We start from the raw sequence: 14,503 nt of genomic DNA, 5'->3' as shown, positions 1-14,503 counted from the left end.
ACCAACTGCTTCAGTGTAGGCTTACCCCAGCCAAAAGGAAGATCACACAGTCCAAGACCGGGATACCAACTACCATTACATGATCCACATTCTCACACTCATCACAAATGACCTTTTTCATTGTTATTAAACACAACAACAGGTAAATGCAACAACTTATCCCACCAGGTTTTGAGTCCCGTAAGAGCAGAAAACATATTTTACTCATCCTTTCATTCATTCCTAGCACCCAACACAGTGTCACTACACACTTTACAAGCAATAAAAACCTGTGCTAAAATAAAATCTTACCATGTAAAATGTCAGAGTCATCTTCAACAAAATCGATGTCTCTCAAGTCCCATTCTGCATAATTGTCAAACTCCTGTTTGGGGAAAAAAATTCCCACCCCAAATTCATCAGCTTTGAGTAATGCCTTCACAGTAGCCATGCTTTAGAAGCAAACAGAAAAGAAACAAATGAACAAACACTTGTTAAAAAGTACTGAATGGAGTAGTACCTGGTCAGGATATTACTGTAAGAAAGAGATCATCATCAGAAAAAGTTTGAGAGGTTTTCAGGCAGTAGAGACAACAAAAATATGAGAAAGTTATGAGTCCAAACTTAGTGTTCTAAAAATTAAAAGTAATTTGTTCATAAAATCTAAACTGAGAAATCTCTGAATAGGTCATCAAGTATTTTGATAAGAACACTGCCAACATTAATTAATTTACCTTTCACTACCTTTTGACGGTTCTATTTGATATTTATTTGATATTGCTTATATAGTTCAATAGGTAGATTTGTTCATATTCAACGCAGTACAATTTACAGGAGCACTGTCTATGGGGTAGCTCTACAGTATAAGCTGCCAGAAACAAAATGCGACCTGCCTGTGGCTGTCAAAATTATTTGTAGTTTGCTACACTTTCAAATTATCTCCAGGAGCATTGTGATTGTGGATCCAATGATAAATCAAGAGACTTAATAATTACTTTCCACATGGTTTTTAACTCCATGGATGAATGAGGAACATAGAGTTTTTATACACATTCATCCTGCTTTATGTATTTGTGAATACAGAACAGGGATCAGCAAACTACAGCCTATGGACAGATTTCAGCCCACTGCTTGTTTTTGTAAATAAAACTTTATTGGAGCACAGGGATGTTCGTTTGTTTACACATTATTTATGTTACTTTTGCACAGTAATGGTAAAGTTTAGTTGCAACGGAGACTTTTTACGGTCTACAAAAAATATTTACTATCTGGTCCTTAATGGAAAAAGTTTGCCAACCCAATACTGTACAACTTTGAAATGCCTAAGGGGTGGAATGAGAACCAGACTGCAGAAACCCCATATCAACTGAGGAAGTGAGAGCCAACATCTTTGCAACTTAAGAAACAGGTTCTTGGTACGGAAAACTTCTGTATTTTATATGTGAAAATGCTATGAATAAGAAAAAGCACTCAAATAGAAGGAAATGTGGCTGCCGAAGGCTCTATAAATCACAGTGTTTCAAAAATGTCCTTTTAGCAGTATGGAACCTACAGGCAAAAGATATGAGTCTCATGTGAAACAAAAACAAGTTTCTCCTACCTCGATGAAATCTGCTCGAGCTGGCATGTATCCTGCCATGTCCCGAGAAAGCAAGGAGTCAAAAGTAGGTCGCGGAGGGTCATCTGTAGCTGGAAGAATTTAGGTTCTTAGTTAATAAAATACTGGCATGAAAAAGTGACAGAGAAATAGTCCTCATTTATACTCTGAAATATTTTTGTTTGGAAAAAAAAAGTGTCTGAGAGAATAAATAAAATTCAAAACATTTTTATAAAGAGAAAAGTGAGAAAAATAAAGTATTATGGAAACAGACTGATTTCTTAAAAAGGAAACTAAGACTGAGGGAATTCTCTAAATAAAATGGGGAAATTCCTTCTAATTTGTGCTTTCTTAACATAAGAAAACCAAGTATCTTCTCTTTAATACTACAGAGAACATAAGCATGTACCCTGTCTGCTTTAGTTTCCTTACCCCTTACGTCTGATAACAATTTACAAGTCTCAAGCAACTGAAAAGCAAAAAAAAAAAAAAAAAAAAAAAAACCAGGGGATTTGGAAGTTAGCTGGAACTGGGTCCCAGCTCCAATATTCTCTAGTCCCATGAGGCACAAATAATTTAACCTTTCTGAATCTGTGTTTCCTCATGTACAAAGCAAAAGCACTTCTTCTGCCTATATCATTGTGTTGCTATGAGGAACAAATGATCTAATGGATTTGAAAACAAAATGCTACCATCCAAAGTGTTTTCCAAATAGGTATCATCAAGCTTTAAGTTAATCAGCTCTGAAACTGTTTCTACAGAGTCTGAGGAAAGGGGTGGAGAGGGGAGGGTGGCCTGAAGAAAACATTCGTTATCTCATTATTTGTGCTCTGGGAGTCATTCAGCCAAGATGTCTATTTACAATTCATCATGGTTTTAGTTATGTTTTGTTAGAAGACCCAGGAGTTCCTTAGCCACAGGAGATTAAAAAAAGGCTCACTATTACTACCAAAACTAAATAACTAAATTGCTTTGAACTAAAATAACAAATTGCTTCTTAGGCTCAACATCAGGATGATTAATAATAGTGAATCAAATACTGGACTCTCTTAAGTAATTCGTATCTACAACCGTAAACCCTCCAAAGCATGGAAGTTTGGTTCAATCTGGACATCTTATCCACAAAAGCATTAACAAACACTGGTATGTTCCTAAGCCTCAGAGTGGGTGGGACCACACACCATTTCTGGGCACTGGGATTTCCGGTATGGAACTCTGACTGTTCCCTGCCCCATTATAGCCCTGACTCTCAGTAACTGCCATGCCAACTCCTCCCATCTTCCATAAGCTCTTCAGTTGCCCAGACCACTGTTTATCTGCTCCTGCAACAGGGCCTGAAGATGAGCTAAGCATCTCTCAGCAATACAGGGAGGCACTTACAATGAAATGGAATGGCTGTATCAGTAGTTTTTGCCTCCTCCGCCTGCTTCAGGTTCAGCAGGGTAGATGCAAACAGAGGGTTATTGATGAAATGCTTCATATAGTGCTTCTCACACTCTTCCTTGGTCTTGGTGCACATCTGATTGGCTACATCCTGCCTAGGATTGTGAGCAAAAGAGAGAACTCTGACCATTTATACAAAGAGGTCAAAACATGGTTTATTCTTTCCATATTTTAGGTCCCATCTAAATAAATATCTGGAATTTGATGCCTCCGAACCAGTCTCATGAAGGTATCAGCTGAACGATGAGAGAAACAGAAGACTAACATTGGTGTAATCTGGTGTGCCAGATCCTGCTATTCCAAGATATAGAAATGATATCCAAAAAGTGCTTTCCTTTCACTAAAACAAGGAACATCACTAAAAAAAATCTGTAAATTTCCATGTGGGCTAGGCCTGAGGGAAAGAATTGCTATAATAAACTACTTCAGAACAGTCAAAATGTACATAAGTACAGTTTTATATTTGCATCATGTTTTATAGTTTACAGAACATTTAACATGGACAAACATATCTTTACCAGTGCCAATAACAGGCCAAGCACTAAGCCAGAACATTCACAACATGTGTAAGTCAATCCTAGTATTATCCACGTAGTTTCAGTTTCACAGATGAAAAAAAGAGGCCCAAGGAGACTATGAAACTTGCTTGAGAAAATAAAACACATAAGTGCACAAAGCCAGAATCTGTACTCCAGACCTCTGAGTCCTAAGGCCCGGGGATGGAGGAGTGGAGAGGAAGCTCGCCAAGTTCCCTCTTGACCTCTCTCCTTTACAGTACTTAACCTGCCCATCTCCTAAGGCATGATTATGCTCTGCTTCATGTACTCCCATCATTCCTATATATATTTTGATTTCCCTAATGGATTAAAAGCTTCTTGAGGGCAGGATACATCTCATAATTTTTAACTCTACAACCCTCATCAAGTTTAGTGTCTTACTCACAGTTGACAGACAAGTAGTCTCTTTTTTTTTTTTTTTTTTTTTTTTTTGTGGTCTTTACCAACGGGGAAGGGGAACAGGGAAGATTCGTCCATTTTAGAACATGAGAATGGCAAGCAAAAGATGTAAAACTAGTCCTAAGATGACTAGCAAGCTCCTCACAAGTGATCACTTTTTCTGTCTTCTTTAGTATTCCCTATAGTACTTTATGATGGTTACTAAATGCTGAATAAATACAAGCATATGTAAACTGAACTCAAGCTTCCTCCTTCAGGGCCCTGGACACAATGGAGGTAGCACAGTATATTCTATGACTACCAGGAGAGATTACTTATACTAGGAAGTCACGACAGAGAGAATCTAGTTAGGAATCCTTCACTAATAAGCTATATGATCATGAAAAATGATCTTAACTCCCTAAGCTTCAGATTCTTCATGAAAGAAATATAATTTAATAATGTCCCCCCTTACCATCTATTTCACAAAATGAAATCATCAGTGTGAAAGTATTTTATAAGTGAAAGTGGTAACATTATTATTAAGCGGCACTTCCTCCTAGGGCAACAGCAATGAGTGCTGTTCAGTTCTGCCAGGCTTGGATTTATCTACAAGCTAAAAACAGGGAATGCGAAGAACAGGTCTCCCAAACTCAAGTCTCAAGTAAGCCATGGCCATCTACCTAAAGTCTGACTCACTTAAATGGTGAGGGTATCCACAGTCAAGAAAAATTCCTAAACTCAGAAAGGAGCAATGACTATTTAACTCTAAACTTCCCCAGTATTCAGAAAGATATAACCAACCTTCCCTGTGTTGATCCGTCCAAGGTGGCCTTTTAGAACTGCCCAGTCATGGACAATGAAACATACCGTATCTCTGTGAGGCATTTCAGCCATGGAAAATAATATGCAGAATGGAAGAGAACAAATCTCTAAGTCATGGGTCAACAGAGAAGTAACATATGTACCCCCCCAACCAAAACTCCTCTTTCTGAAGCTCTTCCCTTTACCCTTCAACAGCACCTTCTTCTCTAAGCCCCCTAGGGCATGACAAACCTTAACACCAAGCTCTTACCAATTTCCAAAGCCACAGTCCATCACAGCTTCTAAAAGGGCCATTTCTTCTTGAGCAGTCCAGCTGGGGTCAAGAACAGGAAAATCTGAGGTCTAAGGAGGAAAAAGTTTTGCCTAAGAACAGATGTCGAAATGGAACCCAGCAACCTGAAATGCAGTGCTAATTCAAATGACTGTCATTCTCACTTTTTTTTTTTTAAAGATTTTTTTTATTTGAGAAAGAGAGTACAGCAAAAGAAGAGAAAGCTTGAGTGGGAATGAGGGGCAGAAGGAGAAGGAGAAGCAGGCTCCCCACTGAGGAGAGCCTGATGTGGGGCTCGATCCCAGGATCCTGGGATCATGACCTGAGCCAAAGGCAGAGGTTTTAACCCACTGAGCCACCCAGGTGCCCCAAATCAGATTTTTCTTCAAAGAACCCTGTTTCCTTTAGCGGGAGATAGTGTTTAGTGACTGCGTACTGGGCGTTAGAAGTGTTCATTGCTACTGGGTTGGTCGTTATTTCTAGTCTTTCTCATCGAACAGTGTTAGGAAATTATTCTTTTGAGACAAAATACATTGTAAGTTCCTACTAAAACTTTCAATTCAAATATAAGACTATCCAGTTTTTACGTAATCATAGATGTTATATCTGTATCTTTCTAAACTCCAGGCCAGAAATCCCACTGCCCAATGACACCAGCAAGATTGCTTATTTGCTTTATCCCATAAGACATCTGCATACAATGACCTCAGAATAACTATACCAACACTCCAGAAAACAGTGTAATTTTTTTTTTTTTGGCAGTTTTTAATTCAAAGGTGTATTCAAAAGTAGCGGGGAACCTGCTTCCTCCTCTCTCTCTGCCTGCCTCTCTGTCTACTTGTGATCTTGTGATCTCTGTCTGTCAAATAAAAATTAAAAAAAAAAAAAAAAAGACCTGATTCTAGGTTCAAGTCAGAAAATGTAACAGATGAGACTAGAACATTTTGTCATAATGGAAAGCAAAGAGGCTCTCAAAGCCTGTACAGGTATGTCAAAAGGATGCAGAGGCCAATTTGTAGAGGCTCCCACTAACCAAAGATGGAACATTTTGAGCATTAACAAGGATAATAATTGCAAAGAACTGAAACACATAAAATCTAAATATCTAGAGGACACCAGGGAACCAACTCAAATTTTCAAAATTAGTAAATAAAGGGAAATAATCAGGTATTTATCCTGGCTTTCCTGTACAAACTTTACCTCAGGGTGACCACAGAGATGAGACATTTCTTTTTATAGAATTATTTTAATTCATAAAGAGTTCTGGGGGGCCCTTGGGTGGCTCAGTCGCTTAAGCAACTGACTCTTGATTTGACTCACAACTTCAGGGTCATGGGATAGAGCCCTGTGTCGAGCTCTGCACTGAGCATGGAGTCTGCTTAAGATTTTCTCTCTCCCTCTCTCTCCACCCCTCTTCCCTCCCTACCTCCCTATTGTGCATGTACTCTCTTTAAAAAAAGGAGTGCTAGTGCTAAGGTTAGAAAATAACTATTTTGCAATCCCTGATGAACAGATCTATACCATGATCATAAATGAATCTGAGATAGCTGTTATATTTAACTACCAACTTATAGGAAACAGAGAAGACCAAAGAACATGTTAACAGCAAAATTCACACTGTACTAATATCTGTAAGACAGAGAACTTATGTTTTTTAAAAATCAAATAAACTATAAGAAACAAGAGAAAGAGTGAGGGAAGGGGGATAGGTAGAGAGAAACACCCACAGAACAGAAAACATGTAAGAAGCAACCAATTGGAATGTATGGACCTTATTTATATCCCAATTAAATTGTAAAAGTTAAAAAAAATTATGATACCACTACACACTCATGAAACCCATAATAGCTAAAATGAAGAAATCAACAATATCAAAAGTTTGCAAGCACAGGGAACAATCAGAACTCTCGTTCATTGCTGGCAGCGGTGTAAAATACTACGACCACTTAGGAAACTCTGTGACACTTCCTTAAAAGTTAAATATGAGTAATCACTTATTCTATGACCAAGCAATTCTACTCTTAAGTATTTATCCAAGGACAAAAAACGTATATCCACAGAAAGCCTTATACAGGAAAGTTCACAACAGCTTTATTCATAATAGCATAAAAACAAAGAAAAACCCAGGTGTCCAATCAACAGAATGAAAACTTATCATATTCATACCACAGAATATTATTCAGTAACAAAAAGGAATCAACTACTATACACAACATGAATCTCAAAAGTATGCTGAAAGACACCAAAAATAAGAGTACATACAGTATAAATCCATTTATATGCAGTTCTAGAATATGCAAAACAGATCTATGGTGATAAAAATCAGAACAGTAATTATTTTCAGGGGTAGAGAAGAGAGCAGAGATATTTTTAAAAAGCTCTTATGACACGACTGGGGAATAATGAAAAAAGTGACTTGAATTAAATTTTTGAGAGATCTAGTAAAACATTTATAGAAAAAAATAAAATGTCTGGGGGATTTGCTTCAAAATAATCTGGAGAAGTGGGGGTTTAGATGAAACAAGATAGGCTATGAGTTCATAATTTTAAGAGCTAGTAACAAGTATATGGGACTTTATTACACTGTATTATATGTAGTAGTTGGATTACAATGGTAGCTCCCCATTAACTTTCAGAATCATCCTGGTGCAATCTTGTTCCATTTGATACGGGCTGGACCTGTGACTTGCTTAAGGCCTGGCAGCTTCCATTTTTGTGGTTTCGGGAGACCTGAATGACCATATCAGAAACCTAACCTCCTTGCCAGAGAGACTATGTGGAATAGCCTTAGGGAGAGGGAGGAGTGCTAAGGACAGTTAAAATATTCCCACTGGGGGTGCCTGGATGGCTCAGTTGGTTAAGTGGTCAACTCTTGGTTTAGGCTCAGGTCACCATATCAGGGTTGTGAGATCAAGCCCCACACTGGGCTTTGCACTCTGAGCGTGGAGTCTGCGTCAGATGCTCTCTCCCTCTGCCCCCAGCTTGTAGGCTATCAAATAAATAACATCTTTTCAAAGAAAGAAAAAAGAAAAACTCCAGCTGTCTCCCAACCAATTCAAGCTGTTCTGAGGTACGAGAAGTATGAAAAAGGTTCAGTGGACTTCTAGCCTCTCCGCACATCATGTGGACGTGAAAGCCACCCTCGCTGTGCCCAATCGGAATTCTGACCCGCAGAACTATGGGAGACAATAAAATAGTTGGTATTTTAAGCCACAATGTTTTGAAGTAGCTATTAGGTAGCAACAGATAACTAAAACATATTCTATTTTAGTGTATACATAAAATTTTGGTTTTTTGAAATTTTCTACAAGTTGTTTTAAAAAGGTAACAGGAGAGACCTTCAGATTACATAGTCATTTAGCAATTGTTATACCTCTGGTTGATGACAAAAGAAAAAAAATGTCCATGATTTGTGAAATTATACTAATAAGCTAATAAGCAACACATTTTAATAAGCAACATATACACAGTATGTATGACTACATACTATGAATATGACCAGCACATGAGGTATGATGAGATCCAAAAGAGAAGTCTATGTCATATATTCTGTCTAAGTCTATATTCATAATAATCTGGTAAACAGCATAAGTACAAATAATATAAAACTCATAGTTAAAAAGCCTATGTTATCTCTAAAACTGTACTTTGGGAAATTAATTAGTCCTCACCAACTTTACAGTGAGGTAAATAAGAAAGACCTTCTACAAGGGCCCCTGGGTGGCTCAGTGGGTTAAAGCCGCCTTTGGCTCAGGTCATGATCCCAGGGTCCTGGGATGGAGCCTCGTGTCGTGTCAGGCTCTCTGCTCAGCCGGCGGCCTGCTTCCTACTCTTTGCCTGCCTCTCTGCCAACTTGTGATCTCTGTCTGTCAAACAAATAAATAAAATCTTTAAAAAAAAAAAAGAAAAAAAGAAAGAAAGAAAGACTTTCTACACCAAAAAAAAAAAAAAAGGGCATAAGGGAGTTTTTCTTAAAGTTTAATCAGTGTTGTTCAATTCCTGGACCCAATCTCAGCCTTACTAACCAGAATCTCTAAGAATAAGGACTAGGAATCTATAATTTTAAGAAGCTCCCAGGTGATTCTTAGGCACTAAAGTTTAAAATCACTGGTATAAAGGGTGTGGCAGAAAGAGGTGCCTTGACTTGTTCAAGGTTCTAAGAATTATAAGATAAAAAAAGGCACAGAACTCAAGAATTCTTGATTAATGCACCACCCACCACAGCATGAGTAACTTCCAAAAATACAGCACTGTGAGATGACAAAAGTACAAAAAACCATTTAAAGTTTTCTGTGGCTTCATATGCAAAGAAAGAAAGAAAAAGAAAAATGAAGTTTCTAGTGGCTTCATGTGTAAAAAGCCAAAATTTGGTCATCATTCCTACAGAAGGAAGGATTCTTCTTTCCCTAAAAAAGAGAGTATTAGTAACCTCCAAAAACTCCCCAAAAGACAGAATTCTGAAAATGTGCTCATATGTGTGTTGAATATGTGAGAAAAAGATGATGTAATCAGAAGACTTAATTGGCCTTGGAGTGAAACTAAGTGCCTTCAGGATTATGCGGAAGACACGGTGCCCAGAACAGCTAGAGAGAGCACAGTTTTCCTATAGTGGCTAACCATCAACCTACCCAGCCTATACAGAATTAACCTAAGGAATTGTGAAAACAATTCAAAGGAAAATAATCTGTGTTCTGGTTCTAGGCATTTTTGTGTGAATTCGGGAAGAATCTTCAGTTTTCTGAAGATCTGATATATTGGTGAAATGAACTCAAAGTCATACATAATTTGACCACATTTCCCCAACCCTTCATTCATTTTGCAATTGACAAAAGAGAAAAAAAATATTAATATGAAAAGATATTTCACATCCTAACAGAGAAATGTCAATCAAAATGAAGAGATACCACTACATGCCTATTAGAATGGCCAAAATGCAGAACACTGATCTCAATGCTGTGAAGATGTGGAGCAACAAGAACTCTCATTTGTTGCCGGTGGGAATGCAAAGTGGTACAGCCACTTCGGAAGACAAGTGTGGCTGTTTCTTGCAGAACTAAACAACCTTACCATGTGATCAGCAATTGGACTCCTTAGTTTTTACCCAAAGGAGCTGAAAACTTATGTCCACAGAAAAACCTGCACATGGATGCTTGTAACAGCTTTACTCTTTAATTCCCAAAACTTGGGAGCCAATCAACATGTCTTTTAGTAGGTGGATGGATAAATATAAACTGTGATATGTCCAAATAATGGAATATTAATTAGTGCTAAAAAGAAATGATCAATCAAGTCATGAAAAGACATGGAGGGAGCTTTAATAAATATTACCAAGTGAAAGAAGCCAATGTGAAAAGACTACATACTGCATGATTCCAATTATATGACATTCTGGGAAAACCAAAAGTAGAAATTGTAAAAAGATCAGTGGTTGCCGGGGGCGGGGGGCGGCGGGATGGATGAACAGGCAAGGCACAGAGGATTTTTAGGGCCATGAAACTATTCTGTAGGATACTGTAAGGGTGGATACATGACATTATATATTTGTATAAACCTACAGAATATACAACACCAAGAGTAAATTCTGATGTAAATGGGGACTCTGGATAATAATGAGGTGTCAATGTAGGTTATTAGTTAAAACAAACGTACCACTCTCATGAGGGATGTTAATGGGAGAGACTATACAGGTGTTGGAGCAGGAGATATGTGGGAAATTTGACTTTCTACTCAATTCTGCTGCAAACCTATAATTGCTCTCTAAAACAAAGTCTAATATAAAAAGATCTTATTCCAAATCTTATAATTAGTGGAGAAACTACAAGACTGAAGGTGTTTAGAGAGAAGGAGAGGAAGGCTAGTCATTGGTTGCCAAGAACTCTAAGGAGCATTTTCTTTAATTATGGACCAGGATCTGACTCTCAGCATTATAGGCCCAGAAACTCATCTTAAACAGGACCCCACAAATAATCAGACTCAGAGATGCTAATTCACCCTTTCTAAACTTCTAACAAACTGAAGTAGATATATTACGGCACTGTGGTAGGCAGAATTTCAAAGATGCACCCCTTTACCCCCAAGATTCCTGTCCCCTGATTATTCAATCAAATAGTAACTAGATATTACTATGAGGGGAGGCTGCTGATGGGATTAAGGCACTAATTAGCTGATCTTAAAATAGGGATAGCTGCCTAGATTAATTTGGGTGGGTCCAATGAAATTACACAAGGCTTTAAAAGTAGAAAAGGGAGGTAAGAGAGGAGAATTTGTCTGGCTTAGTCAGAAGAACATGTGACTCTTGATCTCAGAGTCATGAGTTTAAGCCCTATGCTGGGTGTAGAGATTACTTATATAAAATTTCCTTTATTTTTTAAAAGATATTTTATTTATTTGACACAGAGAGAGAGAGCACAAGTAAGAAGAGTGGTACGCAGAGGGAAAGAAGCAGGCTCCCCACTGAGCAGACAGCCTGATGTAGGGCTTGATCCCAGGACCCTGGGATCATGACCCGAGCCACAAGCAGACACTTAACCAACTGAGCCACCCAGGCACTCCAATAAAATTTCCTTTAAAGAAGAAGGGGGGCACTTGGATAGCTCAGTCAGTTAAGTGTTTGCCTTTGGCTCAGGTTGTGGTCTCAGGGTCCTGGGATCAAGCCTCAGCAGGGAGCCTGATTCTCCCTCTCACTCTGCCCGCTGCTCTCCTGCTTGTGCTCCATCAAATCAATGAATAGTCTTTGAAAAAGTAAATAAGAGGAATGGAGGCAGGAGATTCAGCACAAAGGAAGTAAGAGAGATCAGAAAGACTCCAGGCATTTTTCTTCAATCACCCTCAAGAACTCCTGATCCCTGCTAGCTTTGAGGATGAAGAAAGGAGGTCTCTAGAGGTTGAGAGCAAGCCCTGGCCATCAGCCAATAAAGGAAGAGTGGCATCAGTCCTATAACCTCAAGGTAGGGAATTCTGTCAACAACCTGAATGAGAACAGAAGCAGACTAGAATCAAGACTCTCTCCTGGGACCTCTAGATAAATGCCCAGGCAGGCAACACCTTCATTTTTGACATTATAGGAACTGCAGCAAAGCAGGTGAGCCTAATGGTCTTCTGACCTACAGAATTGTGAGACGATAAATCTGTGTAATCTTACACCACTTAATTTTTGATAATTTGTTGTGGGAGCAAAGAAAACTAACACAAGTATAAGTCGATTAATTCACAATGTGAAATTATTACTGTTAAAATGCCCAGCCAGTATTTTTTCCTGAAAAAAACAAAAAACAAAAAACAAACTGAATGGAAGGCCAAATGTAAGAAAATGACTTGGTGCCTTGTTATTTCTGTAACCGACAAAACTATCTCTAAGAAGATATATACACCTGCCAAGCAGACCAGATACTGATTTTGGCTTATTAAAGTGCCCATTCGGGATGTCTGGGTGGCTCAGTCAGTTAAGCATCTGCCTTTAGTTCAGGTCATGGTCTCAGGGTCCTAGGAGTCCCATAGTGGGATCCCTGCTCCATGGGGATCTTGCTTCTCCCTTTCCCTACCCGCCTCTCCCCTGCCCTCTGTTCCTGGTCTCTCTCACTCTCTCAAATAAATAAATAAAATCTTTAAATAAATAAATAAAGTGCCCATTCCTCTGACTAGAGCTTGGAAGGGATACTACCAACACCTGCCTCTCATTCCTTCTTTAGAGGCAGCAGTACAATCAATCAGGTTCCAGTCAAGTCTTATTCTGGCCTATAAGCCAGTCTGTCATATCATTCACTCAATGTCATTTTACAACTTCACCCTCAGAGGGTAACTAATTTCCCCAAGGCAGGATGTAAACTTCACCACTGCCCACATGAACCACATAATAATATCATTAGCCAAAACAGCAACAGCAACAACACATTTACTGTATGTTTATCAGTGAACCTAAAATGCAGTGTACCTCTTATTGTTATATCAGTAAATTTCAACAAGTCCTTTTTTTTTTAACCTTCAAATTTTTTTAAAGGGAACTCTACCCCCAACATGGGGACTGAACTCACAACCCCGAAGTCTAGAGTCACATCATACTCTACTGACTGAACCAGCCAGGTGCCCCTCAATAAGTACTTTCAAATTCCTTCCAAGTTTGAATTAAAAATCTGAGTATATAAAATTATTTTTGGACTTAATGACTTAGTAGGTCCATAAAACCCTAAAACACTTACTAGGAAAAGATTACCTAATTCAGAAGAGGAAGAAAGAAAAGGGAAAGAGATACTTGAAGATGAAGAAAAAGATATTCCCAGTACAATACTTGACAAATGAACGGAAATTCCTTGCAACTTCACCATTACCATGATCTCGTAAGTATGATCACTTTGATGTTTCTTGTACTCAAATCCTCGAGTGAAACACTGCAAAAGAAAGGAAAAGTAGGTTACCAAAAAGCTACTTTCTGAAACGCTTTCTTATAGGATGAAAGACGGTTTGGAGGTACTCTACTCTTAGGATGAGTTTTTAAGAATTCATTTAATCTTATCTGCAGCCACAAGCGGATGGTTAACATACCTGATCACAGCTCTTCAGTGGCCCTCACAGAGGAAAAAATAATCTGAAAAACTGACTTCTTCCTAGGACATCTCCTCTTTGGATAAGAGCATAAGCCCTGGGGTGCCTGGGTGGCTCAGTGGGTTAAAGCCTCTGCCTTCGGCTCAGGTCGTGATGCCAGGGTCCTGGGATAGAGCCCCACAGTGGGCTCTCTGCTCGATGGGGAGCCTGCTTCCTCCTCTTTCTCTGCCTGCTTCTCTGCCTACTTGTGATCTCTGTCTGTCAAATAAATAAAATCTTTAAAAAAAAAAAAGAGCATAAGCCCTGGAATCAGACTAAGAGTAAATTTGAAACCTGGTTCCAAACTTAAAATATTTAGGCAAATCTAAAATGTGTATTTTTCCATATTTTATAAACTCTAAAATGAGGCTTCATCTTATAATAAAAAGGGTATTAAAATTTCCATCAGCCCCTTGTCATTTTTAAAACTGGGATGCTTCTTACAATCAATAGCATCTTGGATCCAATAAAATATGGTATTTGCTCTGTGACCTTGAGCAAACTCTCTTTGCCTGAGTTTTCTCTATAAAATGGGGATGCTAATCATACCTACTTCATAGGGTTATAATGATGAACTAAAGGTTAATTTACGCAAATTACTCAAAAGAGTGTTCGACAACAAAGTTAGCACTTGTCATTAGTATTATTACTATCATCATCCACAGAATGACTTGTTCCCTTGTCACCTGCCCAAAGATCACTCTTCAGTAACAGTGTCATTGGTGCTACCAAAAGGAATAATCCTCCAATTCTGTTTCCCAGAGTCCCAATACTTTATTTTTATTTTTTTTTAAAGGTTTTTATTTATTTATTTGACAGAGAGTGAGAGAGCACAAGCAGGGAGAGTGGGAGAGGGAGAAGCAGGCTGCTCGCTGG

At 38.5% G+C, this 14,503-nt stretch overlaps 1 protein-coding gene across 3 annotated transcripts in view; it reads right to left on the bottom strand.

Moving 5' to 3' along the window:
• The window catches only part of TADA2A (transcriptional adaptor 2A), a 49,749-nt gene that overhangs the window by 24,521 nt on the left and 10,725 nt on the right, over nucleotides 1–14,503 (bottom strand). For all 3 annotated transcript variants that reach the window (XM_045070188.1, XM_045070189.1, XM_004747169.3), the window contains exons 4-8: nucleotides 13,375–13,434; nucleotides 5,030–5,121; nucleotides 2,957–3,114; nucleotides 1,580–1,668; nucleotides 292–364 (exon numbers count right to left, since the gene is read on the bottom strand). In XM_045070188.1, the coding sequence (XP_044926123.1) occupies nucleotides 292–364; nucleotides 1,580–1,668; nucleotides 2,957–3,114; nucleotides 5,030–5,121; nucleotides 13,375–13,434 (472 nt within the window). The remainder of the gene's footprint in view (nucleotides 1–291; nucleotides 365–1,579; nucleotides 1,669–2,956; nucleotides 3,115–5,029; nucleotides 5,122–13,374; nucleotides 13,435–14,503) is intronic.

The sequence above is a fragment of the Mustela putorius genome, unplaced genomic scaffold, assembly GCF_011764305.1.
Source record: "Mustela putorius furo isolate JIRA1106 unplaced genomic scaffold, ASM1176430v1.1 tig00003962_pilon_pilon_pilon, whole genome shotgun sequence".
In the NCBI taxonomy this organism is placed as follows: domain Eukaryota; kingdom Metazoa; phylum Chordata; class Mammalia; order Carnivora; family Mustelidae; genus Mustela; species Mustela putorius.
This window is presented reverse-complemented; position numbering and strand designations above follow the sequence as displayed.